At 40.9% G+C, this 27,698-nt stretch overlaps 1 protein-coding gene across 1 annotated transcript; it reads left to right on the top strand.

The window, feature by feature from the left end:
• Window positions 1–211: 211 nt before the first annotated feature.
• LOC141440479 (structural maintenance of chromosomes protein 5-like) lies at window positions 212–27,698 on the top strand. The gene is made up of 21 exons (XM_074104998.1): window positions 212–389; window positions 481–622; window positions 4,267–4,455; window positions 6,250–6,470; window positions 7,340–7,586; window positions 8,733–8,940; window positions 9,595–9,742; window positions 10,361–10,502; window positions 12,449–12,654; window positions 14,819–14,982; window positions 16,460–16,589; window positions 18,140–18,275; window positions 19,604–19,698; window positions 20,419–20,530; window positions 21,123–21,206; window positions 21,844–22,068; window positions 22,950–23,059; window positions 24,212–24,329; window positions 24,886–26,198; window positions 26,719–26,836; window positions 27,264–27,698. The coding sequence occupies exons 1-21, from the start codon at window positions 319–321 to the stop codon at window positions 27,396–27,398; spliced, it is 4,314 nt and encodes a 1,437-aa protein (XP_073961099.1). The 5' UTR covers window positions 212–318; the 3' UTR covers window positions 27,399–27,698.

Here is a 27,698-nt window from a genome sequence, read left to right as displayed (position 1 = left end):
CAAATGATTTGAAATTTTGAACACGGCTTGCCAACTAAAATTAAATATTTTCCAGAGTAAATAAGTGTTGTTTTGATTTCCTGAACCGTTACCAAAAATATGTTATGGAAACTTTTTTTTAACGATTGGTTATTTTTATTCTGTTGGCAGCACCAAATAACTGTCACTTTTTGACTGACAAATGACAAAACGAAACGACAATAAATTCCCCGAAAAATGATTCAGTCAGATCATTTTCTGTGTTCTGTTATGTTTGTGGGGTTCGTTCGAAAGAACATAAGCTTTTAATTAATTATTATGAGACATAAAAAGTGAATAATGTCAAAAGTAGTCAATACAGCAGGCATGAAAGCCGGCTCTATTTACAGAATAGCTTTAAAAAACTTTGTGTAAGTGTATTTCGTGTTAATATTTACGCGCCATTTCCTTTCATCAAAATGTGCCTCCGATAGTGCCGTTAAAATGCTTTATTAATTTCAGGACGTATAAAGAAGTTGAATTGTTTCCTGGGAGCTCCTTGAATCTGATTATTGGCCCAAATGGTACCGGTAAATCAACATTTGTGTGTGCCATTATACTTGGCTTGTGCGGGAAGACAAGCGTTATCGGAAGGGCTAAGAAAGTAAGAAAAAATAATAATAATGTAGCGTTGATGTTTGGTACTATATCGGTTATAAACCTACTGGTCTACATATACACTACTGTAAATTTTCGTAACAAAATGGTCAATAAATTTGACCTTGACGCAACCTATTTTGGTTTTTCATAGGTCCCCGAATCTAAATTAGGTACATGAAAAGGTCACTTACTTTTGAGGTTAATTCATGTTTGTTTTGTAATACACTGCTTGTTCAAACTTGTTTGTTCAAAGAAAATTTCAGGAAATACCTACTTGGGATTATTACTATTATTTTTCTTGCTTTACCAAAATAACAGAAAAAGAAAGCTTATGTCAAATGACAGAGTTTTTTTTATCAAGAATCATTTCATGGTGCTTGTTGTAATGTACACAAACTTCGCATAAATAATGTTGTTGCAAGTTATAGAAGAATTTTGGCATATCAATTCAATTAATTGCTTAGTATTGGTATAGTTTAATATATAATAAAGCCCTTTATTCTGAACCACAAGCATGAGAAAATAATAATAATAAATTTATAAAAAACTGGTTAAAGAATGTCTCGTAGTTCAGCGTGCCTGTTGGCATAGGCCTCCTCCAACCTTTTCCATTCGGTTCTGTCGCATGCTACTCTTCTCCAGTAGTGTCCAGCTGTTAATTTTAATTGTATAGTTTAATATACCTCTATGTATTATGGAATGATGAGGAAGTGGGTTTGATTCCCATATTTTTTTTCTGTTACTTTCTGCCTTTTTGTCACAAGAGAGGTATCTCTACAAATGAAAAATCACAAAAATTCAATGTTGGTTTTCTCACTATGTTTTCCTTCACTGTAAAGCTCATGGTAAACTTCAAATTTAATTTTGTGTATAAATACTGAAAAACTTAGAGGTGCAAGCTCAGACCTCAGCGTCAGCTTATTGCCTCTCAACTACTCTGAAGCAGAAAGTCCTGGGTTTGAATATCAGGACAAATTCTCTGTTTCTTTGTAATTTAGGAACTTTAGCAATTTGGCAACAATAAACCTCTTTAAGCCGTAGTGGCCTTGTGGTTTGACTTATTGCCTCTCAAGCAGAAAGTCCTGGGTTCAAGCCCAGTGTACCTAAATTACAAAGAAACAGAGAATTTGTCCTGATGATTCCATTTTTGTTAAAATTTCCTACATTTCATCACAATTTTATAAATTCTTTTGCAAATCTATTTTTATTTATTTAGGGGCTGTTTCACCATCCATTGATTAGTGTTAAATGATGGTTAAATGTGATACCATCTCTGTCTATTCGAACAAAACCAAAAGAGACGGCATCACACCTAACCGTCAGTTAACACTAATCAATGGATGGTGAAACAGCCCCTTAATGTAGCTTTTTTTATCCATATTAGTTGGTCCCCAAGGGTAAAACCTCCTCCATCTTTGCTGCTATTTTTATAAAGTCACTAGCTGTTGCCCGCCACTCCGTCCACATAGAATTCTTTTATCGCTATCCTGCACTGTAGCGGCTTTAGGGTAGGGCGCGGTGGGGCGACCGCCCTGGGCGCTGGACTTAAAGGGGCGCCTAAAGCCTACACCCTTTAGAAAATTCCCAAAATTTAGGGGCGCCGTGGAAATCTCGCCCAGGCCGCTGGAAGTGCTAAAACCGGCACTGATAAAACTATTCTATTTCTTTCCCTTAAATCGGTTCAGCGGATAAGACATGAAGAGGTATCAAACAAACAGACTTTCGCATTTATAATATTAGTTTTTTTTTATTCAACTAGATGGCAAACGGGCAAGTGGGTCTCCTGATGGTAAGAGATCACCACCGCCCATGTTGTATGTAGTGGGATTGAACCATCTTTTTTTGCCTTCCAACCAATGCTTCTTTCATCTAATTGATTACAGTACATTTATTTCGAACCCAGAAATCGTTCTGAATTTGCATGTTAAATATTTTAAACAAAGATAATTATCTCATGCACGCTTTAAGTTATTATCATCCAGCAGACTGGGGCATATGATTATCAATTTATCATATAAGTATATTTAAGTGCATGATTATCATTATCTGTTTTTTTTTTTCTAATATCTGATTAACACAAGCACTACTATAATGAGGTACACTCAAGGGCAAAGATATTGAAACGGCCAACGTTACAAAATTATGTATACAAGACTTTATGCACTTAACATTAAGGCTGTGTATACATATTTATGCAATTTTGGCCGTATTGATATCTTTGCCCTTGACTGTACTACAATTATGACCATTTAATAATTTCTGAGAAACAGTTTCTGTGAATAAAAAATACGACTGACAAAAATCATGACAAACATTTTATTATGGCTTTCGAAAATTATACATCCGAGGTAAACATTGTAATGGTTTGTATGCAGCAGGTATTCGCTGAAACTAATGAAGCAAATCAACATTTTTTTTTACATAATAGAAACTACAGTTGAAACTACTTGAAACTGTTTATAATAACACCAAGGGACAGCAATATTTGGTTGCTAAACACACATTAATTGGTTGTTATCATCATCATCCCAGCTGTATATACGTCTCACCGCTGGGCACAGGGCTCGAGCCCCAGTGCGGATTGGGAACTTCACAGTTCACACACCACACACCATTGAATTGGTTGTTATAACCAATGTTAATTTGGTGTATAAGATCATGTTGAGACTTTTCATGATATGTCATTATAACTAGTGTTGCTATAAACTGTTTTGACTGTACATCAGAGGTTCCTAAAGCGGTCCAGGTGGACCCCCAGGGCTGCACAGGAGACCAGATGGGGCTACATGCTGGTGTGAAAAAAATGGAGGCTTTAGGAATTTTGGGAACATAGTAGAAATATAGCAGCAGAGGTTCTATTTTAGTAAAACTTTGAAAGTGGTCTATGAGAAAAAAATGTTTAGGAACCTGTGCTCTACTATCAAACCAACTGAATAATGTTTGACCCAGAAAAAGTCATAGCAACATTCCATTGGTTGAAAAGGCAATTCATTATGTCATTTACTATGAGAATGTTCTACACTGGGTCAGGAATCGGGATCCTTTCAACTGCCATAATTTTATAAGTCATAATGGAATCTTTGTCATAATTATTGTTAGTCATAATTTTTTTTCCTGATGTAACCATACATTTTTCTTAAATTTTAAATGGTCATCCTGTAGAACTCTAGGTTTGGTTAGGTTTGTTGTATAACAATTCTGAAAATGAAATGGTTTCAGAGAAAAAAAGAGTTATGCCAAACATTACATTCATCATCATCATCCCAGCCTATATACGTCCCACTGCTGGGCACAGGCCTCCTCTCAGAACAAGAGGGCTTGGGCCATAGTTCCCACGCAGGCCCAGTGCGGATTGGGAACTTCACACGCACCATTGAATTGCTTCGCAGGTTTGTGCAGGTTTCCTCACGATGTTTTCTTTCACCGCATAGCTCGTGGTAAATTTCAAATGTAATTCCGCACATGAAATTCGAAAAACTCAGAGGTGCGAGCCGGGGTTTGAACCCACAACCCTCTGCTTGAGAGGCGATAGGTCAAACCATTAGGCCACCACGGCGATAACATTACATTATGACTAACTAATTGTCGACCAGTCGATATAGACCCTGAAATGGTTGGACTGTACATGAATTATATAATCTGTTCCAGATTTCAGAGTATGTGCGCAGCGGTTGCGAAGAAGCCACCATAGACATAGAGCTGTACCAGGACGTGGGCGAGAGAAATGTCATCATCACGCGCATATTCGACCTCCGAGACGTCACTAAGTGGAAGATTGACCACAAAACCGTCAGGGAGAAGCAAGTGCAGGAGCTCATAGCTGCTATGAACATACAGGTACCATCAGACAAATATGTGGCTTACCACCCTAAAGTTGATAATAGTTTGTTTGTCATAAAACAATAATGCCAATAGACGTGTCTGTCAACTTGAAAGTTCGACTTTAGCGACATGTTAATTTGATAGGAATTTGTTTAAAAATTGGTAGACCACTTATTTGGTTGATAGTACACAATTTTCGTTTCAAAGTTATAGACGTAACGAACGGAACGCATGGCATGGAATGGAGTAAAAATTATAGCCGCTTACCCTTACCGCTGTAAGAGTTTGGTTGGCGCCTTACATGAATTTAAATATTATTTGTATTGCAGTAAGGTATAAATTAGGTTTAAGGAAGAATCCTACTATATTAATGAATAAATATTTAAAAATACCGAACACCGAATACCTGGCAACACTGATCGTGAGGGATTTGTTGCTAAGAACTCAGTCACTAGTCAGTCACAGACGCGATACAAATGCGTTCTTAAAACGCAAGGATCCAGTGTAAGGTTAAAACGTGCCGGCTTCCTTGCGTTAGCTGAGCGTTCGACTTGCGTTTGTATTCATACAAACGAGCGCAAAAAAACGTCGTGTGGATGGTACCTAAGATCCAATTCGTTTTAATAGGGGAACAGGGAGGTTTGCCAACGCTTCGTCTTTCGGTACGTGGTCGCCACTCCAGAACTTCTCTCCCCCAACGGGTATCTGTTCTTCGAGCGAGTCCCGACCATTGTTACTTTAACTTGCATATGATTACACGCTGTTCTCTCTTTCATCGTCGTCATATCCGCCGTAGGACGTCCACTGTTAGGCATATGCCCCCATTAGTGATGTAACGAATATTCGCATTCGAATTCGCGAATATTCGCATTATTTTTCCATATTCGCATTCGCATTCGCAAAATTTCTGCGAATGTTTTGCGAATATAAATATCAGAAAAAAATCATCATCATCATCATCATCAGCCCGAAGACGTCCACTGCTGGACAAAGGCCTCCCCCTTAGAACGCCACAATGAACGACAACTCGCCACTTGCATCCACCGGTTTCCCGCTACTCTCACGATGTCGTCAGTCCACCTGGTGGGAGGCCTGCCAACGCTTCGTCTTCCGGTTCGTGGTCGCCACTCGAGGACTTTTCTCCCCCAACGGTTATCTGTTCTTCGAGCGATGTGGCCTGCCCATTGCCACTTCAATTTGCATATTTTTCCAACTATGTCAGTGACTTTAGTTCTTCGACGAATTTCCGTATTCCGGATTCTATCGCGCAAAGAAACTTTTTCTTTGCAGAAAAAAATATAATTATTAAATAATATTAGGTTCATAAAATCAAAATACATTAATTTCTTTTGTTTTTTATACAACAAAAAATAAATAAACCACATTATCAGTATTCACTTAATAATTTGGTATTATTTATTTATTTACTTTGCGATGCATTCGTATAAACTCGGTAATTCTCGTAACAAAATACAAACGGAGCGCACTTCGTTCGAACGAAACTGCCATAGATAATTGGCGCCAGAACGAAAAACTGAATATTCGCATTCGCGAATGTCGTTAGCAGATATTCGCATTCGTATTCGCAAATGTTCACACATTGACATTCGTTACATCACTAGCCCCCATAGACCTCCGGTGGCTTCGGTTGGAAGCAACTTTCATCCACCGAGAATCTCATTGGTGGACGTCCTACGCTGCGCTTGCCGATCCGCGGTCATTCAAGAACTTTTCAGCTCCAACAGCCATCTGTTCTCTGTGCTACATGGCCTGCCCATTGCCACTTCAACAAGCTATCTCTCTTTACAGGTCGATAACCTCTGCCAGCTGTTACCCCAGGACAGAGTCCAGGATTTCTCCAAAATGGACCCGCAGCAGCTCCTCCGTTCCACACTCGCGGCGGTCGGCGGCAGCGAGAGTGTGGAGCAACTGGACGAGCTCATCAAGTGCAGGAATGAGCACCGCGGCCTGTCCACGAGGCTACAGAATAATGCGCAGCTGCTGGAAGAGAAGAAACGGATGAATGAGAGGTGGGTTCTGAACATACAGTGAGGCTCAGTCATATTAAAATCATATTGTACCGGATAACTCACGTCTTAAATCGAGTTTAGATCGTCTGGGTGCGCGTGTTGCAGCAGCCTCCGAGTCGCGTTGCTCACAGAGGAAGGGCTACGAATTAGCCTGAAACATGTCGAGCTAAAGTTGCTTTAAGATGCGAGTTCTCTGGTACAAATCATTTAATAAGAGGTGAGTTCAGACTTCAGTCAGACTGAACCTGTGGATATTTTTTTTTATTTCACTCGATGGCAAACGAGCAAGTGGGTCTCCCGATGGTAAGAGATCACCGCCGCCCATAGACACCTGCAACACCAGGGGGATTGCAGATGCGTTGCCAACCTAGAGGCCTAAGATGGGATACCTCAAGTGCCAGTAATTTCACCGGCTGTCTTACTCTCCACGCCGAAACACAAAAGCATTGCTGCTTCACGGCAGGCGAGATGCTAGCGAGCAAGATGGTGGTAGCAATCCGGGCGGACCTTGCACAAGGTCCTACCACCTGCACTCGAACCAACTGAATCGTGACCCACTGTGCAACCTTTTCGTAGATAAGTCATAGTGACATTGCATTGCTTAACAAGGGAATTTATTATTACACTTAAGGGCTGTTTCACCATCCATTGATTAGTGTTAACTGACGGTTAAACGTGATGCCGTCTATTCGAACAAAACAAATAGAGACGGCATCACACCTAACCGCCAGTTAACACTAATCAGTGGATGGTGAAACAGCCTATTACTGTGAGAACGTTCGACGGTGGGTCAGGAATCAAATGGTTTGATGTGCATACGAAATTGTCAACGTATAATTTCAACCTTCCAAAATTCCAAATCATTGCAGATTAAAAGTCATCATCGATACAATGCAGCAACGCAAGGAAATCGAAGAAGAGATAGCCATGTGCGAAAGGAAAAAATACTGGTTGGAGTATCAAGAGCTTTTCAAGAAAGTGGAAGAATACAAGAATGATAAAGATATGGCTGCGAAGTTGGTGGCAACGCATCAGAGGAAGATTGACCCTTTGGAGAAGATGCTCGGGAAGGCCAGGAGTGGGATCGGCAAGTTGGAACAGCAGAAGATAAATGCGGTAATTGTACAGTTAATCCACGGACTATCGAGCCACCTGGAACCTTTTTGTAGTAAAAGTCATAGTGACATTGCATTGCTTGATTGATTTTTTCAATAAAAATCAATGATTTAATCAATTCTCTTTATATTGTCATAAATGTTGGTTAAAAATCAATCAATGTAATTGTCATCGTTATTCTTAAACAAAAAAAAAAACAGTTTTCCAACAGCAACAGCAAAAACAAGTTCAATGAAAACTGAAACTGAAAGGAACGATCGAAAGCTTGTTTGGATGAATGAGATATTTTAGGGGAATTTCCCGCGCGCCGTTTACTAAACACCGCGCGGGGAATTCCCTTTTTCTCAGAGCGCGTTCCGTTTTACGCAAAACTTTTGTTAAAACTATGACAACTGAAAAAAATCAAAAAAATCGGATTTTATTAGGATTTTTTCAATAAATCGCGATTTATACAATTTTTGCAAATAATCATGATTTTTTCCAACCCTGCTTGACAAGGGAATTCATGAAGTCACTTTCTGTGAGAATGCTCTATGGTGGGTCAGGAATCAAATGGTTTGACTGTAGATTCGCTGAAACTGAATTGCGTGCTAGGGTGGAACCTTTGTGCTACTGATGTCACATTGACATTCCATACATCTGCCAAAGAAATTATAGTGAAATTGATTATGAAAAGGTCCCACTATGGTATGTGATTCAGTTTCTTCGACTTTCTTTCTTTCTTTCGAGTTTCTTCGACTGTACACAGGAATGACACTAAGAGGAATAAAAACGAATAAATCAGTAATTAAAAAAAAAAACCGAACGATTTAGAAATTTACCACTGATCCCTAGTGGAATAGAATTATTTGTTAATTTGATTTTGTTTTTTTTTTTTATAAGTTTCTTTTTTACCCCTATGAGAACCGATTTCATTGAAATTGTAGTTTAGTTTTAATTCATTATTCTTTGATCAACTTATTAGACTATAAATTTCCCTCATTTAATAGTTAATGAAAATAATGATATAATTTTATAATGAACTTTGTAATAAAAAAAGGCACGAAGCGCGAGGCGTCTCTGTCTCTGTGGTCAAGCCAAATACTTATTTTCCCGGTTTATTCTGTAACAAAACTCTGCGTAACTTACATTTGGACTTTATTACAGGCCAGAGAAGTCCGGAATCTAAAAGAAAAGCTCGAAAAATCGATAGACTCCGTGAAGGCGCAGGAGTACGTGATAAAGGATATCGAAGCGCGGCTGCTGGAGAGAGTGGAACACCATAGGAACAGGGAGAGGGAGCTGCTGGAGGCCCGGGCCAAACTTGACAAGCTGCATACGGACAAGGCTAAGCTGGCAGAGAGAGCAGGCAACGGTTGGTAACTATGTTTTGATCACACTTGCTCGTATTACTATCTGCCACTTGTATTAATATCTGCCATAGCGGAGCATGCAAAAATATCGGATATGTCCTAGTCCTAGGGCCGTTCAAGTATCACGTAACGCAATTTTTGAAGATTTTTGACCCTTCCTCCCCACCAAGTAACGCGCCGTAACGTTTTTTTTTTACCCCCCTCCCTAAACGTTACGTAACACCCAAATGACTATTTCTAGTTAGCCGTTTTCCTAATTTCGTTCGCATTTTTTTTGGCATAGGTGCGCTGGCAAGTCAGCATGGGAGTATTTATACGCCAAGGAACAACAACTGATGATGCGAATTTCCCACTTTTGAGGACATAGCACGAACTTTTTTTTCAAAAACTGACGTAACGCGTGGTTCGAAACCACTTGCCGCCCCTGTAACGCATCGTAACGATTTACAGGCTGGTTAGATCGATTTACCTGAATCGTTATTTCCTTGCAGCCAAATTTCCATTCGCATTTCTTCCTAAATATTTTTTCTCTCACTATCGTTTTTAATGAAGCTTTTTGTATGTCTGACTTGCTGTTTTTTTTTAATTGTCTGTCGTGTGTATGCTTTGAAATTTTTTGCGAATACCGAATAAATGTTTCCATTTCTATGTTCCAGAGAACGGTGTTAAGGAAGAGTTAGCCGAGCTCCACCGGCTAATAGCTAGCGCTAACGCGGCCGCCGACGCCTCTAGGAAACAGAGGCTAGAAGCCGAGTTCGATTTAGACCACAATGTCAAGCCGCAGATACGGTCCTATCAGAACAAGTAGGTGCTTTGCTAATACCATCGAGCCATTTTGTAATATTTAATTGACTATACTTCATTTTTTTAGCATTAGAAAGAAGGTAAGCGATCTTGACGTGTCTTTTTATTGTTTTTTTTTATTCGACTGGATGGCAAACGAGCAAGTGGGTCTCCTGATGGTAAGAGATCACCACCGCCCATAAACATCTGCAACACCAGGGGGATTGCAGTTGCGTTGCCAACCTAGAGGCCTAAGACGGGATACCTCAAGCACCAGTAATTTCACCGGCTGTCTTACTCTCCACGCCGAAACAACAGTGCAAGCACTGCTGCTTCACGGCAGGATTAGCAAGCAAGATGGTGGTAGCAATCCGAGCGGACCTTGCTCAAGGTCCTACCACCTGCAATTTCACAAAAATGCCGATAATGTAATTCTAAGATGGGTCTCCACGGGACAAAATATCCAAAACTCAACACTCTACATACAAAATTACCTATTACTGCATACATTTGACGGCCAGATTTTTTGCCGCTGTTTTTTAGCTTTCAAAGCAAAGAAAATATTAAATTTATTCTCGATTTATTTCATAACACAGTGTATATGTAGTATCCAAGTTCCTTACCTTTTTCCTTTCTCAGAATCCGTCAGCTGGAGAACGTGGACGACAAACGTTTGGAGGAGCTCCAGAGGTACAGCCCCGACGCGTACCAAGCGGTGCTGTGGCTGCGCGACCACCGCGACATGTTCCAACACAACGTCTACGAGCCCATGATGCTGGAGGTACGCTCGCTTACAACACGCTGCCAGGGGCGTCGCGACACTGTCGCACGGGTCGCCGTGACACTCCAAGGGCCGTCGCGACACTGTCACAGGGGGTTGGCGACACTGTCGCACGGGTCGTCGTGACACTCCAAGGGCCGTCGCGACACTGTCACAGGGGCGTCGCGACACTGTCGCACGGGTCGCCGTGACACTCCAAGGGCCGTCGCGACACTGTCACAGGGGGTTGGCGACACTGTCGCACGGGTCGCCGTGACACTCCAAGGGCCGTCGCGACATCACAGGGGCGTCGCGACACTGTCGCACGGGTCGCCGTGACACTCCAAGGGCCGTCGCGACACTGTCACAGGGGGTTGGCGACACTGTCGCACGGGTCGTCGTGACACTCCAAGGGCCGTCGCGACATCACAGGGGCGTCGCGACACTGTCGCACGGGTCGCCGTGACACTCCAAGGGGCGTCGCGACACTGTCACAGGGGGTTGGCGACACTGTCGCACGGGTCGCCGTGACACTCCAAGGGCCGTCGCGACACTGTCACAGGGGGGTCGCGACACTGTCGCACGGGTCGCCGTGACACTCCAAGGGCCGTCGCGACATCACAGGGGCGTCGCGACATCACAGGGGGTTGGCGACACTCGCACGGGTAATTTTTGTCCGAATCATCATCATCATCATCATCCCAGCCTATATACGTCCCACTGCTGGGCACAGGCCTCCTCTCAGAACAAGAGGGCTTGGGCCATAGTTCCCACGCGGGCCCAGTGCGGATTTGGAACTTCACACGCACCATTGAATTGCTTCGCAGGTTTGTGCAGGTTTCCTCACGATGTCCGAATCATCGTTTGTCATAATTTTTTTTCCCACTGAAACCTTTAATTTTTCTGAAATTTTTAAATCATATAGAAAACCATGGGTTACATTAGGTTTGTTTTTTATCACTTCTGAACTATTGGATTCAAAGAAAAAAGAGTTATGACAAACGATCATTCTGACAAACATTACATTCGGACTTTCAATAAGTATGCGAGCCGATATTCGCGAGAAAAATAGTAGATTGATAAACCAAGGGCGGAAAGTGACCCATTTCACCCGAGATATTTCTGGCGCTTGAACGAAGTGAGAGCGCCAATAGTTAGAGGGGAAATGGGTAATTCCATCCGAGTTAGAAACTCTACTTTTCATTTCGACTGTGAGTAAAGTAAAATACTACAAAAAAAATGAGAATAATAATAAATTGAATTTACTTATATCCAACCTCCAACGGTACCTTTTCGAATGGCCACTTGCCACGGCCGATTAAAAAAAAATCGAGTTGGTCACAACCAAGGAAACGTGAAAAAAAAGTGTCATTGACGTAACTCAATGAGGGCTATCGCGAATGAATTCGCCGCTAGAGGCGCTAGTGTAGCGTGAGGTCTCGGAAATGACAAATCTCATAGTTTTTGGGTGAGCTACGCGGGTTTATTAATAATTAGAATAATTTTGTAAATATTTTGCAATATCTGAAATTAATTATGGCAAATATGCGTTCCGGGGCAATGAATGTCTGTGTTTTGAGACAGTTTTGTCTTTCGGAAACCTTTTTCCTCCCTTTTTTCCGAACAAAACGGGGACTATGCAACACTGTGGCATGCTCGATATTTTTATGGTACGGTTTTAAGGTGTTTTAAATATGATTTTAATCTAAACTTTGTTTTCACGCCCGTAATAACAGACTTTGAAAGCCATACTTAAAAACCTCACGCAACAGTGCGCCATCTAGTGAGACAAAAAACGATAGCCCTCATTATCTTGGACTCTAAGTCTAACCGAAAAATTAAAAAAGAATTACTTTCCACCCTAGAGATGAAAACGCAATTTTCCACCCGGTTATCTACCCATGAAAATTAAACTTTCCGAACAGGAGAGATGAAAAAATGATTATTTACATGAATGTTACTTTCAGATCAACTTCACGGACCCCAAGTTCGCGCGTTACTTGGAGAGCAGGGTGGCCAACCGAGACCTGTTCGCCTTCACGTTCGAATGCAGCCAGGACATGAGTCTGTTCCTGACGAAGGTGCGCCAGGAGGGGGGGCTCAAAAGGGTCAACGCCGTGCACAGCGAGGGGGGGAGCTTCCGGTATCAGCAGAACGATATCAGCGCTCTCAGGTCAGTCACAGCATAGGCCTTAGGGCATGTTTTAGCCACTTTTCCCACCGCCGACGGTGTGCGAGAAGCGAGTAGAGCGAGTAACTAGAAACGAGTGGGCGAGCAGCGGGAAGCGAGTGTAGTTTTGTCGCTCGGCTGTAAGCGAGTGTTCGAGTGCGATGGGCGATTACTCCAAGGTCGGCCAAGCTAACATCGCTGAGCGAGTATCGCTGAGCTAGTTTTATAGCTCTTGTCGCTGCGGCAAAATATGTAAGAGCGAGTTCTCGGCGGCACTGTGAACAGCATGCGATCAACTATTAATATATGTGTCTCTTATACCTACTCACACAGGATCTTATATCTTTTGTTCGTTTCTTGAGCGAGAAAATAGTCTATAGCCAATCGTTTCCTCGCCGGCGGTGAGACAACTGCTTTACTCATCATTAAAGTCAAAATATATCTTTATTTAATTCAGGCTAGCCGTGAGAAGTATTTGACCTGTTCAATGAGGCAATGAATATTATTCTGAGTTGCAAGATCGGAAGATGCAGTACAAATATACAGGTTCATCAAGCAGTCCTTTGCAGCCAGAGAATCTGGACTTCGCAGGAGAAGTGTTTGATGGATGTGGCCATTGAGTCTACCAATGAGGCAGGCAGTCACATAGGTGCATTTAACCTTTTGGACGCCAACGACCTATATATACGTTCATTACTTCAATGCAATAGCAACCTTCGTCCAATGAGGGCTATCATTTTTTGTCTCACTAGATGGCGCACTGTTGCGTGAGGTTTTTAAGTATGGCTTTCAAAGTCTGTTATTACGGGCGTGAAAACAAAGTTTAGATTAAAATCATATTTAGTACACCTTAAAACCGTACCATAAAAATATAGAGCATGCCGCAGTGTTGCATAGTCCCCGTTTTGGTCGGAAAAAAGGGAGGACAAAGTTTTCCGAAAGACAAAACTGTCTCAGAACACAGACATTCATTGCCCCGGAACGCATATTTGCCATAATTAATTTCAGATATTGCAAAATATTCACAAAATTATTCTAATTATAAATAAACCCGCGTAGCTCACCCAAAAACTATGAGATTGACATTTCGGAGACCTCACGCTACACTAGCGCCTCTAGTGGCGAATTCATACTAGCCCTCATTGCGTTATGATTCAATTTTAGGCATTGCAATATAGAAGCGTGGCGTATGGGTGATGTCTTTTGTATTTGACGTGGCGGCGAAAAGGTTAAGGCCTCTAAAAAAATTTTAGGCTATCATCATCATCATCATCATCATCATCATCCCAACCTATATACGTCCCACTGCTGGGCACAGGCTCTCACAATGAGAGGGCTTGAGGCGTAGTTCCCAATCCGTACTGGACCTGCGTGGGAACTACGGCTACGTCATACACAATTGAAATGTTTCGCAGAGTTGTGCACGTTTCAATTTAGGCTGTAACATACAAATATGAAATGGAAAAGATATAAACGGTAGTTCACTTTTGTGTTTTGAATTGCACTCTTAGTTCTTCAATCTGTAATCTGTATAAGCTCTTGGTTCTCCAGAATAAATAAATAAATGATTTCCTATGTTTTATGTATGGTTGTGGTCATAAACATCTTTTCACTTTCGTACCTTGTCACTGTAAACCTTCTGACAACTTTATACAAAATATGTCGCGCCCCGTACCATTATCTATACAACATTAGACATTAGCAAAAAAAAGCATTCACATGGGAGCTCCCCTTAAATATTTGTTTTATTTTAATTAAATTATTTATTTTTAGAGTTAATATTAGAATATTTCAAGCATCTACCTGTTGCCGTTATTATTATCGAGCAAAAAACGGCAAAAAAATCACGTTTGTAGTATGGGAGCCCCCTTTAAATATTTATTTTATTCTGTTTTTAGTATTTGTTGTTATAGCGGCAACAGAAATACATAATCTCTGAAAATTTCAACTGTCTAGCTATCACGGTTTATGAGATACAGCCTGGTGACAGACAGACGGACAGCGGAGTCTTAGTAATAGGGTTTTTTTTTATTTGACTGGATGTCAAACGAGCAAGTGGGTCTCCTGATGGTAAGAGATTAGTTTTTACCCTTTGGGTACGGAACCCTAATAAAGTGTAAAGATATATTTGACCTCAACTGTATAATTATATAGTTTTTTTTTTCAGCTACCTCGGTTTCTACACGTACATGGTGGACACTATATCAGCGCCCGACCCGATCATACGCTATCTATGCAAGAACTATAACATACATAACATACCTATAGGCAACAACCATACCTACAAGAACAGCTCTAAAGTACCTGACAACATTAGATTGTTTTTCACTGGTAAGTGATTAAAACTATAATAATCATGATTGGTTATTTGCATAGACCTTTTTGAACATGAAACTACCGTGAGACTCACTCATATTAAATGTTATTATAACGGGTAACTCACGTCTTAAACCGAGTTTAGCTCGACATGTTTCGGGCTATTTCGTAGCCCTTCCTCTCAGGAGCACGCGAACCGGCGGCTGCCGCAACACGCACACTACGCGCCGCGCGGTGGCGCTAAACTCGGTTTAACACGTGAGTTATCCGTTATAATAACATTTAATTTGCATAGACCTTATATCGAGATAGACCTTAAGAGTTTTCAAACCTACCTTGCATGTAAAAAATTTGATCCACAGTCAAAGTTTTGTCCGACCTAAAGCATGTAACGAATAAAAACTGTAAAATTCAAACGGCTGTGAGTTGTATTCCAATCAGGGAAGCTTAAAGTTCCATCTTACAGACTGGCTAAAACCAAAAAGTCTTTTCTGGGAAATTGCATACGTTTTTATAATTTTATAATTCCAAAAAATATTATAAATGAAACGGGTACAAAATTCAGATCTATTGTCAAGAAGACATTAATATCAAAGGCGTATTATAAAGTTAATGATTATATCATGGACAGGGATATTTGGAAATAATTCCGATCGGCATTAGCGATCCCTTCAAATAGCGAACCTACTGTGTTAAAAATAAAGTTGTGTTTAATACTTGTGATGTATACATATCATTTAATAATATTGTAAATCTGTTTTAAAAAAATATATATATACCTCGTTGAGTTTCTTGCCGGATTCTTCTCAGCAGAGGTTTTTCCGAACCGGTGGTAGATTTTTTTTTTGACATTCATAAGTGCTTGTTATAGCATAAATTGAATAAAGATATTTTGACTTTGACTTTGAAACAAGATGGCTCCCATTTTCATGCTGTAGTATGAAGTGTCATTCTTACATTTTCTATTCCTATAGCGAGAATTTAGATATTCGCATTTATTCAGTTGCCACAATGAACAGAAGACAGGAACAAGGTACAAGGCCTCCAGACCTTTAAATCCGGCCCTGTCGTTTGGATTCGGCGCGTTTTCCGATCTAATTGTACAATAGAAAGAAAGAAAGGTTTATTTTGGCTCCAAAAGTACCACCTAAAACTAAGACTAGAACTAGCACTAAAACTATGTTACTTGGTGACACGGCAGGATACCAAAAAGGGTCTCCACTCAGCATGTGTTGCCGCACATTATGTGCAGCAATGCTGGTTTTCTGTGTAGCCCAAACGTTAAATAAACATGTATGCATGAGCCAGCTCCTTTGCCCCAGTCAGACGGAGAAAAATAAAAAAAAATAAAAATTAAAACCATAGACGAAGGGAGAAGTGACAATAAAATGTATTGTAGAATGTTATTGTAGGTCTAGGGCCCGCCCTAAGGTTTCAATTTCTTTTGCAAATCCTGCTTTCCATTGGCCACTAATCGTTATTATTGTTACAGAGAACCATCGTTTCTCTGTCCGCGTGTCTGCATACAGCGGCGCAAAGTCCAACTCGACGGTGGAGATCGGTGATGCGAGACTTCTCGCCAACACCGTCGACATGGAGGAACTGGAGAATTACAGGGAACAGTTAGTATTAAAATACAATTCAATACAAAACAAACTTTTTTACACTAAATTAATTGATTCTATTCTACTAGCTTTTGCACGCGGCTTCGCCCGCGTGGAATTCGGTTATCGCGCGCTGTTCCCTCGGGAACTGTGCATTTTTCCAGGATAAAAAGCAGCCTATGTCACTCTCTGGCCCATAAACTATCTCTATGCCAAAAATCACGTCGATCTATCGCTCCGTTTCTACGTGAAAGACGGACAAACACACAAACATACACACTTTCGCATTTATAATATTAGTATGGATTCTAAATACAGGTTCCGGGTTCGATCCCCGGCCGGGGCAGATATTTGTATAAATATCTGCTGGTTTTATTTGTGTGTACTTACAGTGTGGAGGCGGAAGAACTGCATGAACACGCATATCTTGCATAAATGTAGCCATCATAAGGTCGCGGGTGAGCAAAGAAATTCTTTTAGTTCATGAATAATACGAATGTTTGTTATAGGGTCTTGTACGTTTAACATGTATTTAAGTATGTATGAAGCCGTGGTGGCCTAGTGGTTTGACATATCACCTCTCAAGCAGAGGGTCGTGGGTTCAAATCCCGGCTCGCACCACTAAGTTTTTCGAAATTCATGTGCGGAATTACATTTGAAATTTACCACGAGCTTTGCGGTGAAGGAAAAACATCGTGAGGAAACCTGTACAAACCTGCGAAGCAATTCAATGGTGCGTGTGAAGTTCCCAATTCGCACTGGGCCCGCGTGGGAACTATGGCCCAAGCCCTCTTGTTGTGAGAGGAGGCCTGTGCCCAGCAGTGGGACGTATATAGGCTGGAATGATAAGTATGTATTTATCTATATAAGTATGTTTATCCATTGCCTAGTATCCATAGTACAAGCTTTGCTTAGTTGGGGCCTAGGGCACATGGCGGATTGGTGTCCATGGCGGATGACGGATGCAATTTACGTCAAAATAATGTCGAACGATATGCATAATATGGATATGACAACAATTGCTTTAAAAAATAAAGCGTTAAAAATAGTTAGATAATTTTATTGATGTAGTAAATAATCGTATGTTTTTCTATATTACATGTTTTCAGTGCATTATTTATACATATAGTTCACTATCCACTTATGTAGGGAAAATGACATCTACAGATAAGAGTAAAGTGATATTTCACCATTAATTATTTCTGTATTTCCAGTGGATACTAGTACAACTCTATTTGAAACGATATAGTTTTTTATTTGATTTAAAAAATATTATTTAGTCTCCATGTTTTTAGCTCTTAAAACAATTGTGAAAATTTTAGTGTCAGATAAGAGTATTTCAATATACGAGTAAATTATTACTTTTAAGCTACTTTTCGCTTATTTTTCATCATGTTCCAGTTAGTGAAACCTCCTTCTAAGCTAAAAAAGCTTTGAATAGCTCTCCTGAAAAGTAACACTAATTTTTGAGTTGTCTTAGTATTCACTGGCACAGTTTTAACTGGCCTTGACCGAATTGCACAACTTTAGTTACGGGTCTAAGCTGGTCGGTTTCTGTTTGTTCTCAGATTGTCAAACTTCGAGAAAAAGTCTGCGAGTTGCGTCAAGAAGATCGGGGAATTGGCAAGTAAGGTTGCCAGGCTGGAAAGCAACCTCAACGATCTAAACACACAGCGGAAGAGGATCTCGGATAATGTTGAAATGGTATGTCTAATAGTACCTATACTCAACCCCATATATAGATTCCAAAAAACTACTCATGTGTTGTCAATAAAATGAAAAAGTTTTGCATCGGTAAGTTTAAACTTTTCTAAATAATGTACATAAGTAAATTATTTATACATAATCGTAAAGCTAAAATTTAATGTAAATATTAATTTCACCAACAGATTTATGGTTGAGACTGTTTTGTAGAAGAAAAGTTCATATTACAGTGGTAATACTGCAGGTTTAAACAACATTTGGATACTATTAATCTCATAATTTGCGTATATACTATTTATTGATATTTTTGATATACACATAAAAATATTGACAACAAATCACGTAGCTATGGAAAACTATGGTAAACATGGCGGCCACAGGGCCACGATGACATCTTTCAATTGTCACTTCATTCGGCATCTGGGGGACTACCACGAAATTCGAAAATCGAAGTTCGTATTGTATTGGTATTGTCCCTGACTCTCGTATTAAATAGCTTAAGCGTCAGCGGGATGGCAAGTTACGAAGTTCGAATTTCGCATTCGTAGTATGGCCTGACGTTTGGATTGATCGAATGCTTTCTATACTCGTGGTTATTTCCGTTCTTGAGTTTTTGTTCCCTGCTAAGTTTCCTGTTGCCGGTACCCATTTAAGGTCTAAATAAAAACAAAATATTATAAGACTATTTTTTTATTAATGTGCATGGGTTGGTTACATCTGGAACGTCACAATGATAATGACACTTGTGACAGTGACGTTCGGCCATTTTTGGTAACTTTTTTGGAATCTAAATACGGCGTTGAGTATAGATTGTAGTCACCTGCATTATACGTGTATATCTGCCACAGCGGAGCATGCAAAAATATCTGACACTGTCCTATCGGCCTTAGAAATAGAGTCGTATCAGATATTAATGCACGCTTCGGTGTGTCAGATACGTGACTGTGTAACCTGAGTTGTTTCTATGCACCGATCCGCAGGCGAGAATTGATAATGAAGTCGAGGGTAAAATGTGTTTTGTAAATAAGTTATAGGTACTCTGCTTTTCACTTCGATTGCAAGGAAATTAAATAGCAACAGTGAAATTAAATGTTAAATTGTTCATGTATTGCTATCCTATCCATACATCAATGCATTTAATTTTGTATAATATAGTCTCGTTATATGTTTATTATTATTATTATTATTATAAATTAAAACTTCACAATGCCTGTATAATATAAAAACAAAATAAAGGTAACTAAAACTACATACAAACTGTTCCTTTTTGATTGATTAAACTTTGTATGTGTGACGTTTATATTATTATTGTTTTTTTATTATTTTAGCTCAAAGCAATCGCTGTTCAAATACGACTTCAAGCGAAAAAGGTGCAGGAAATAGAGAACGAACCAGCTTTTAACATACAGCAGGAAAGAGAGAAGTATGATCAGTTTTTTTTTAATTATGAGAGGGAGGAAAACGAGCAAGTGGGTCAGCTGATGGGAAATTATAACCGCCCATGAGTACCAACTACAGTTATTTTTATTTTCATTTTAAACTGACATTTATTTGTATGCTTTTTAATAACAAAACGGATGTGATTGTCTGAATAAATGAATAAATTATTATTATTAAACCTCTTAAAACATCATCTATATCATCAAAATCCCAGCCTTTTAGCCCACATTAAGGCTGACTACCAAAACGATACACAAGTGGAAAAATATTGAAATTTAAAAATAATTATTGTTTTACATGGAGATATCTTGTGACTCAAGGTTCATACAAAACCTTTTGATTTTATTAACCCCCGACGGCAAAAGAGGGGTGTTATAAGTTTGACCGCTCTGTGTGTGTCTGTCCGTAGCACCGTAGCTCTGAAACGGGTCAACCTATTTGGATGCGTTTTTATATTTGAAAGCAAGTTATCTATCGATGGTTCTTAGACATGTTTCATCAAAATCGGTTCCGTTTTTGAGATATTAAACTTTTTTTTTCTTTCGAGGGAGGTGGAGAATACTCATAGAATACTGCCGAGCCGGTCTCGGCAGCATGCCCGACTCATCTGGGAATTGCTCACCAGACGCTTACGGACTAAACTCCACATTAAACTTTGAAATGACAATGTCGGGGGTTTTTAAATGAAATTGATTACGTGCAGGTGTCGCCAGCAGCAACAGAATGTGGTGATGAAGCAGTGCAAGCTGCATCAAGAGCTGAAGGGCATCATGGCTACACTGCAGAACAAACTGCTCAACGGGGAGATCTGGAAGGTATTGTCAATGGCGGTTGCCTGAGAATTCATCATGAGGGAAACTTTGGTATTTCATACAAGACTAGGTAGTTACAATTGAAATCCCAAAATTTATATCGTGATCTTCTGTGAGGCTGTGTTAAGAACAACTGTACAAAACTGTACGAAATTTCATGACTAAGCGGTTGTTATTTCGAGATTTTATCCCTATCCCGTGGGAATATCGGGATAGAAAGTAGCCTATGTGTTATTCCAGACGTCCAGCTATCAACCTACCAAATTTCATCTGAATGCGTCCAGCCATTTTAGCGTGAAGGAGTAACAAACATACACACACATACACACAAACTTTCGCATTTATAATATCAAAATCAAACACAACATTTGTTGACATAAAAGAAATAAATATTACTAGGATTTTATTAAATAACCGAAAATATTAAAGAAGTTTGCCCAGAGTAGAATTGTTTACACAACCAGGTTATCTGTCCTTTAATCCGACAGTTAAATAATCTGGAAAGGTTGCACACTATTTAGTTTTTTTTTTTTAAGGATCGAAGACAGAATGACAATAGTGAGCCTTGAGTTTATTAATTGTTTTATTGTTTTAGGTATCACTGGAAATCAGTAGAGACGCCATAGTACAGCAAGAATCGGAGCTAAGAGAATTAAAGGGAGATTTGAATAATGCAAAGGTTTGTTTTATAATATGGTTTTTTTAGTCCACGCGCTCGCTTCTAGAATTCGGGGGCTGGGAAATGGGGGGTGCACCACGCCTTTACCGTCGAACGAACTGATTCATGTACCAATTTTGCAGGTGGTAGGACCTTGTGCAAGGTCCGCCCGGGTTGCTACCACCATCTTGCTCGCTAATCCTGCCGTGAAGCAGCAGTGCTTGCACTGTTGTGTTTCGGCGTGGAGAGTAAGACTGCCGGTGAAATTACTGGCACTTGAGGTATACCATCTTAGGACTCTAGGTTGGCAACGCATCTGCGATCCCCCTGGTGTTGCAGGTGTCTATGGGCGGTGGTGATCTCTTACCACGAGGAGACCCACTTGCTCGTTTGCCATCCAGTAGAATAATAATAAAAAAACAAGTTAATAATCACTTTCACTATGATTGATAGGCTATTGCTTACCTTGTAATTTTCTTTCTGTGTACCTGTTTTCTGTATCGACTTACTATTTATTTATATTGTATTGTAAAAGTATGAGATGACAACATAGTAGCAAAGGTTCTGCCCCGTTACGTGATTCAGTTTGCCTGTGGCTTCTGTACTGCTACTAAACCGTATTGTCAACACTAAATTAAACTAACATGTTTCCCACCAGACCACATTAGAGAACATAACCGCCCACCTATCCCGCGCGAAGACAAATGCTCGAGCCAAGCTCCTAGAGGCCAAGAAAGCGTGCGGGAGCGAAGCGCTGCCGAGCACTCCAGGGTTCCCCTATAACGCGCAGTTTGAACAACTGCCTTCGGACCTGGGCCCGCTGCAAGAGCACTTCTATGAACTGCAGACCAGGGTCGATTGTATGGACAAGGGAGACGAACAGGTATAACTCATAGTGACAAAGCTGTAGTGTATCTGGCTGCCTACAGTTTGTTTATATATAGGTACTAATATTGTACAGATTTGTGTTTTTGGATGTTTGTAACGAATAAAGTCAAAAACTTCTGGACCGATTTCAAAAATTCTTTCACCATTCGAATGCTACATTATCCCTGAGTAACATAGGCTATAATTATTAATAGACAAAATTAGGCATCCTTACTAAAACTTCAATAATGTAACCAAAGGTGTTAATTTTTTGACATAAAATAATAATAATAATAATAATAATAATAATAATAATTTATTGGTTTAAACAGTATCTCACTCTTTACAAAAGTAGTTTGACTTAATAACTAACAGTCGTGGTGAACACTCGGTTTACTCCTACCCTCAACATAATGAAATACTAAAACTATAATTATTCTTATTTTTAGCACGTAATTTTTAATTATGGCATTTTGTTTGATATTGCGTACCTACATACTAATCATCTTTCAGCCAACCAGATCATACATAATTCAATTTGTTAAAACTGTTTATTATAGCAAATCCAAACTGACAAAATAAATATTCTGAACAAGTACGTAGCAAGTAATTATTTAGTAAACAATACAGTGTATTTTAATTCAATTTCAACTTATTATTAGAACGGAGCTTCTCAATCTACGTTTTAAAGTGAGAATATAAATGAGGGTAAAAATGCACCAGTTACCAGACTGAATGTCTTTCATTGCATGCGCTGCGGAAACTATTGCTGATAGGACAGAAAAAAGTTCTACGATAGTAAAGAATATATCAATATCTACAAAGACTTTTATATTTCATGTTTTTTGCTCAGCATGTGAGAGTCAGGAATTGACATTGCACTGTTTTTATTATTAGGTGATAAAAGAGTATGATGAGAGAGAAAAAGAGATACAGAAACTGGAAGCGGACGTTAACAATCACAGCGACGGCAACAAATTGATCGAACACAAAATGAACCAGATAAGGTACCATAATATTAATATTTTTTATTATTTTAGTTAAGGGGCTACAGAGCTTCTAGAGCTGATCAATGTGGATATCGGGGAAAAGGGGGGGAGGAGGATAGGGGCGAAGCATAGCGGTTTAAGATAAGTTGGTCAGATCAGAACGCGCGCTTTTAGGTATTTTTCTTCGTATTGCTAAAACAAATACATATTTTAAAAATGTAACGTACGTGATAGAAAACATCTATCAAACAAAAACTCGTAACCTGCCGCGCAGTATTTACGCCTTACTAAGGGTTTATTTTGGTTTTTTAGAGACGACTGTAGGATTTTTTGTCTATCGAACGAACTAAAAGTGTTATCTTGTTTCTACATTGTATTATTTACAGAGTGAATCCTCAAATATCTTCCATATGAGTTTCAGAACTGAGGCTTTACTTATTTATATTCATTTATTCATTTAAAAACTCATTACACTATTAGATGGTAGTTTTACAAGTTGGTAGGTACATGACACCCTGTTAGGGTATAGAATGTCAATCTATTAAAATACTATAGCTTTTGCCCGCGGCTTCGCCCGCGTGGAATTCGGTTATCGCGCGCTGTTCCCTCGGGAATTGTGCATTTTTCCGAGATGAAAAGTAGCCTATGTCCCACATACTATCTTTATACCAAAAATCACGTCGATCCGTCGCTCCGTTTCGTTGTGAAAGACGGACAAACATACAAACACACACACTTTCGCATTTAAAATGTTAGTATGGATTTACTTTTAATTATTTATGACACATTGGTATATCTTATGGATGAATTATTTAATGTCTATACAATTTATGTTTAAATTTAATTTCACACGCACACACAAACATCACGCCTGTATTCACAAATGGGGTAGGCAGAGCACACGAAACGTTACCGCTTCGGAGCCACTTTTAGCAATTTTTCGTTTTAAGTTTGACAAAAACGGTACAATAGTGACAAGTCAAACAGGGACAGGGAAATTTAATGTCAATTTCTTTAAATGATTGTTATTATTATTAATAATTGATTTACGTGGTACATGAGATCTTATACATATAATAGTTGGCTTAGATGCGCTATAAGCTTGGCGCCTTTCATAGTGCCAACGAAGGAATAGGACAACTGATAATATAAATTAACGTGTATTTTCAGTGCGCAGTGGCTGCCGCCTGTTGAGAACTTGCTTCGGGACATAGACAAGAGTTTCGGAGAGATGTTCGCCAAGATGGGGTGCGCGGGCGAGGTCAAACTGGACAGGGCTGGGAACGACGTAAGTAGCACTAAACTATACTTGAGTATCTCTAGTCTCTTCTCAAAGAACCTGCAGCTTATCCGTGATTCAACTTATGTTACGGGTGTCCATTGGCGGCGGTGATTCTTTCATCAGGTGCGCCACCTGCTCGTTTGCCGCCTATCATATAAATAAAAACGTTTCTCCTGATACTTTTTGCCATACTGTAAATATTTAGAATAAGTTCAGTGTCTGTGCTGAAATTTTTGCATTTAGCCGTGGGAACTTTAGCTTTTAAGGGTCAATCAACATGGCAACGTCTCTTGGGTGACTTTTTAAAAATATGTTTTTATGGGGCCACCACCTACCACCAAAAGCCACTAAAAGTTAGGATTTGTGACAGTTTTAAGGCAATTCCTTCATGGCTCATTTCCTAAGCAAAGGAAGGATGCTTTTAGTATACATTGCAAACATTTCACTAAAGTGTATCAATGATGTCTCCTGAGTTACGAGGACCGAACAACAGCCCCTAAAAAGTTGATCGACCCTTAAACAGCATTATTATCAAGCTGTCACATTTACTCTGGGTTTACAGAATGACTACGACAAATACGGCATCTCCATCATGGTCCGCTTCCGCACCTCCGAGCAGCTGCAACAGCTGACGCGGCACGCGCAGTCCGGCGGCGAGCGAGCCCTCTCCACCGCCATGTACCTTATGGCGCTTCAGAGACTCACCATGGTGCCGTTCAGGTACATTATACATATGACGCGGCACGCGCAGTCCGGCGGCGAGCGAGCCCTCTCCACCGCCATGTACCTCATGGCGCTTCAGAGACTCACCATGGTGCCGTTCAGGTACATTATACATATGACGCGGCACGCGCAGTCCGGCGGCGAGCGAGCCCTCTCCACCGCCATGTACCTCATGGCGCTTCAGAGACTCACCATGGTGCCGTTCAGGTACATTATACATATGACGCGGCACGCGCAGTCCGGCGGCGAGCGAGCCCTCTCCACCGCCATGTACCTCATGGCGCTTCAGAGACTCACCATGGTGCCGTTCAGGTACATTATACATATGACGCGGCACGCGCAGTCCGGCGGCGAGCGAGCCCTCTCCACCGCCATGTACCTTATGGCGCTTCAGAGACTCACCATGGTGCCGTTCAGGTACATTATACATATGACGCGGCACGCGCAGTCCGGCGGCGAGCGAGCCCTCTCCACCGCCATGTACCTTATGGCGCTTCAGAGACTCACCATGGTGCCGTTCAGGTACATTATACATATGACGCGGCACGCGCAGTCCGGCGGCGAGCGAGCCCTCTCCACCGCCATGTACCTTATGGCGCTTCAGAGACTCACCATGGTGCCGTTCAGGTACATTATACATATGACGCGGCACGCGCAGTCCGGCGGCGAGCGAGCCCTCTCCACCGCCATGTACCTTATGGCGCTTCAGAGACTCACCATGGTGCCGTTCAGGTACATTATACATATGACGCGGCACGCGCAGTCCGGCGGCGAGCGAGCCCTCTCCACCGCCATGTACCTTATGGCGCTTCAGAGACTCACCATGGTGCCGTTCAGGTACATTATACATATGACGCGGCACGCGCAGTCCGGCGGCGAGCGAGCCCTCTCCACCGCCATGTACCTTATGGCGCTTCAGAGACTCACCATGGTGCCGTTCAGGTACATTATACATATGACGCGGCACGCGCAGTCCGGCGGCGAGCGAGCCCTCTCCACCGCCATGTACCTCATGGCGCTTCAGAGACTCACCATGGTGCCGTTCAGGTACATTATACATATGACGCGGCACGCGCAGTCCGGCGGCGAGCGAGCCCTCTCCACCGCCATGTACCTCATGGCGCTTCAGAGACTCACCATGGTGCCGTTCAGGTACATTATACATATGACGCGGCACGCGCAGTCCGGCGGCGAGCGAGCCCTCTCCACCGCCATGTACCTTATGGCGCTTCAGAGACTCACCATGGTGCCGTTCAGGTACATTATACATATGACGCGGTACTCGCAACATTACAAAGCTGATGCGTCACAACATTACAGAGTTCACCTGGTACTCGCAACTTTATAGAGCTGACGTGGCACTCACAACATTACACAGCTGACGCGTATCTCACAACATTATACGGCTGACGCGGCACCCACAACATTACAGAGCTGACGCGTAAAAAAATATATATTAAACTCACAACGCGGTACTCACAATAATATACAGCCGGTGCGGCAATCACAACATAACGGAGCTGAGGCGATACTCACAACATTATACGGCGGACGCGACACGACATTACGTCATATATAGCTGACGCGGCACTCACAACATTATGCAGCTGACGCGGCACTCACGACACTGCGTGTTTAATACTTTATGATCAACAAAAGCTGTCCTGTTTAGATGCGTGGACGAGATCAACCAAGGCATGGACCCGATCAACGAACGCAAGATGTTCCAGCTGCTCGTCAAGGCCACCACCGAATGTGACAACGCGCAATATTTCTTGTTGACACCCAAAGTAAGTACTAATTTACCAAGTAGAGAGTAGTTTAGTGAACACCTTAGACGCCAAAATAGAGGAATCCAATACGCGATAGAGATTCGACTGTTATGTTTTTTTACGCGTGCAGTGTTTATGAATAACTCCGAAGATTAAAGAATCTTGGGGTCATCAATTAGTCCCCCAACGCCCCCAAATTTTTGTTCATGTCTTAATCCGTCAAGAGTTCGGGGAAGAGGGGGGGAGGCTCCTAATGGTGTGACGAGTTTAATTTAGTAACCCCTTTTTTGTCCGATAAGGTCTCTCAGCGGGGGTCCCATATAAATTTCATCCCTTTCAGTACAATTCACATTTTATGTATATTTTTTTTTTTTAATTTCCCGCTTAAAATATTGAGATGATGCAAGAAGTCGATTGTTAGCTAACTCAGACTTTTTTCTTACAGCTCCTGACCAATCTAGAATACAATGCCAAAATAATGGTTCACACAATTATGAATGGACGCCATATTATGAACTACAAAGAGTGGAAATACCATGACTTCCTCGAAAACGCCAGGGCTTACAAAGCTAACAGTTAATATATATTACAATGTTGCTATGTTTTTTTAAATATTACTATTGTGGTATCAACCCCTCGTATGCGGGAGGGGTTAAAAGTAGTCGATTCTAGTCTCATCTGTTTTGATAAGAGCAAAATCTGCTGATTAAAAAAAACACAAAAAGATAGCCTTAAAATTTACACGGATCCGTGCATCCGCATACGAGGGGTTAATATCTGCCACAGCGGAGCGTGCAAAAATATCTGACACGTCTTACCTACCTCTAGAAATAGAGTCGTATCAGATATATGCACGTTTTGTTGTCAGATATTGATGCTG

This window comes from Choristoneura fumiferana, chromosome 22, assembly GCF_025370935.1.
Source record: "Choristoneura fumiferana chromosome 22, NRCan_CFum_1, whole genome shotgun sequence".
Taxonomy (NCBI): domain Eukaryota; kingdom Metazoa; phylum Arthropoda; class Insecta; order Lepidoptera; family Tortricidae; genus Choristoneura; species Choristoneura fumiferana.
The sequence above is the reverse complement of the archived record's forward strand: the minus strand, read 5'-3'. Positions and strand labels throughout refer to the sequence as shown.

Coding starts and splice junctions, on each gene's coding strand:
- LOC141440479 (XM_074104998.1), top strand. CDS start 319: ATGTCAAAAGTAGTCAATACAGCAGGCATGAAAGCCGGCTCTATTTAC. Junction 390..480: donor ATAGCTTTAAAAAACTTTGT/GTAAGTGTATTT, acceptor TATTAATTTCAG/GACGTATAAAGAAGTTGAAT. Junction 10,503..12,448: donor ACGAGCCCATGATGCTGGAG/GTACGCTCGCTT, acceptor TGTTACTTTCAG/ATCAACTTCACGGACCCCAA.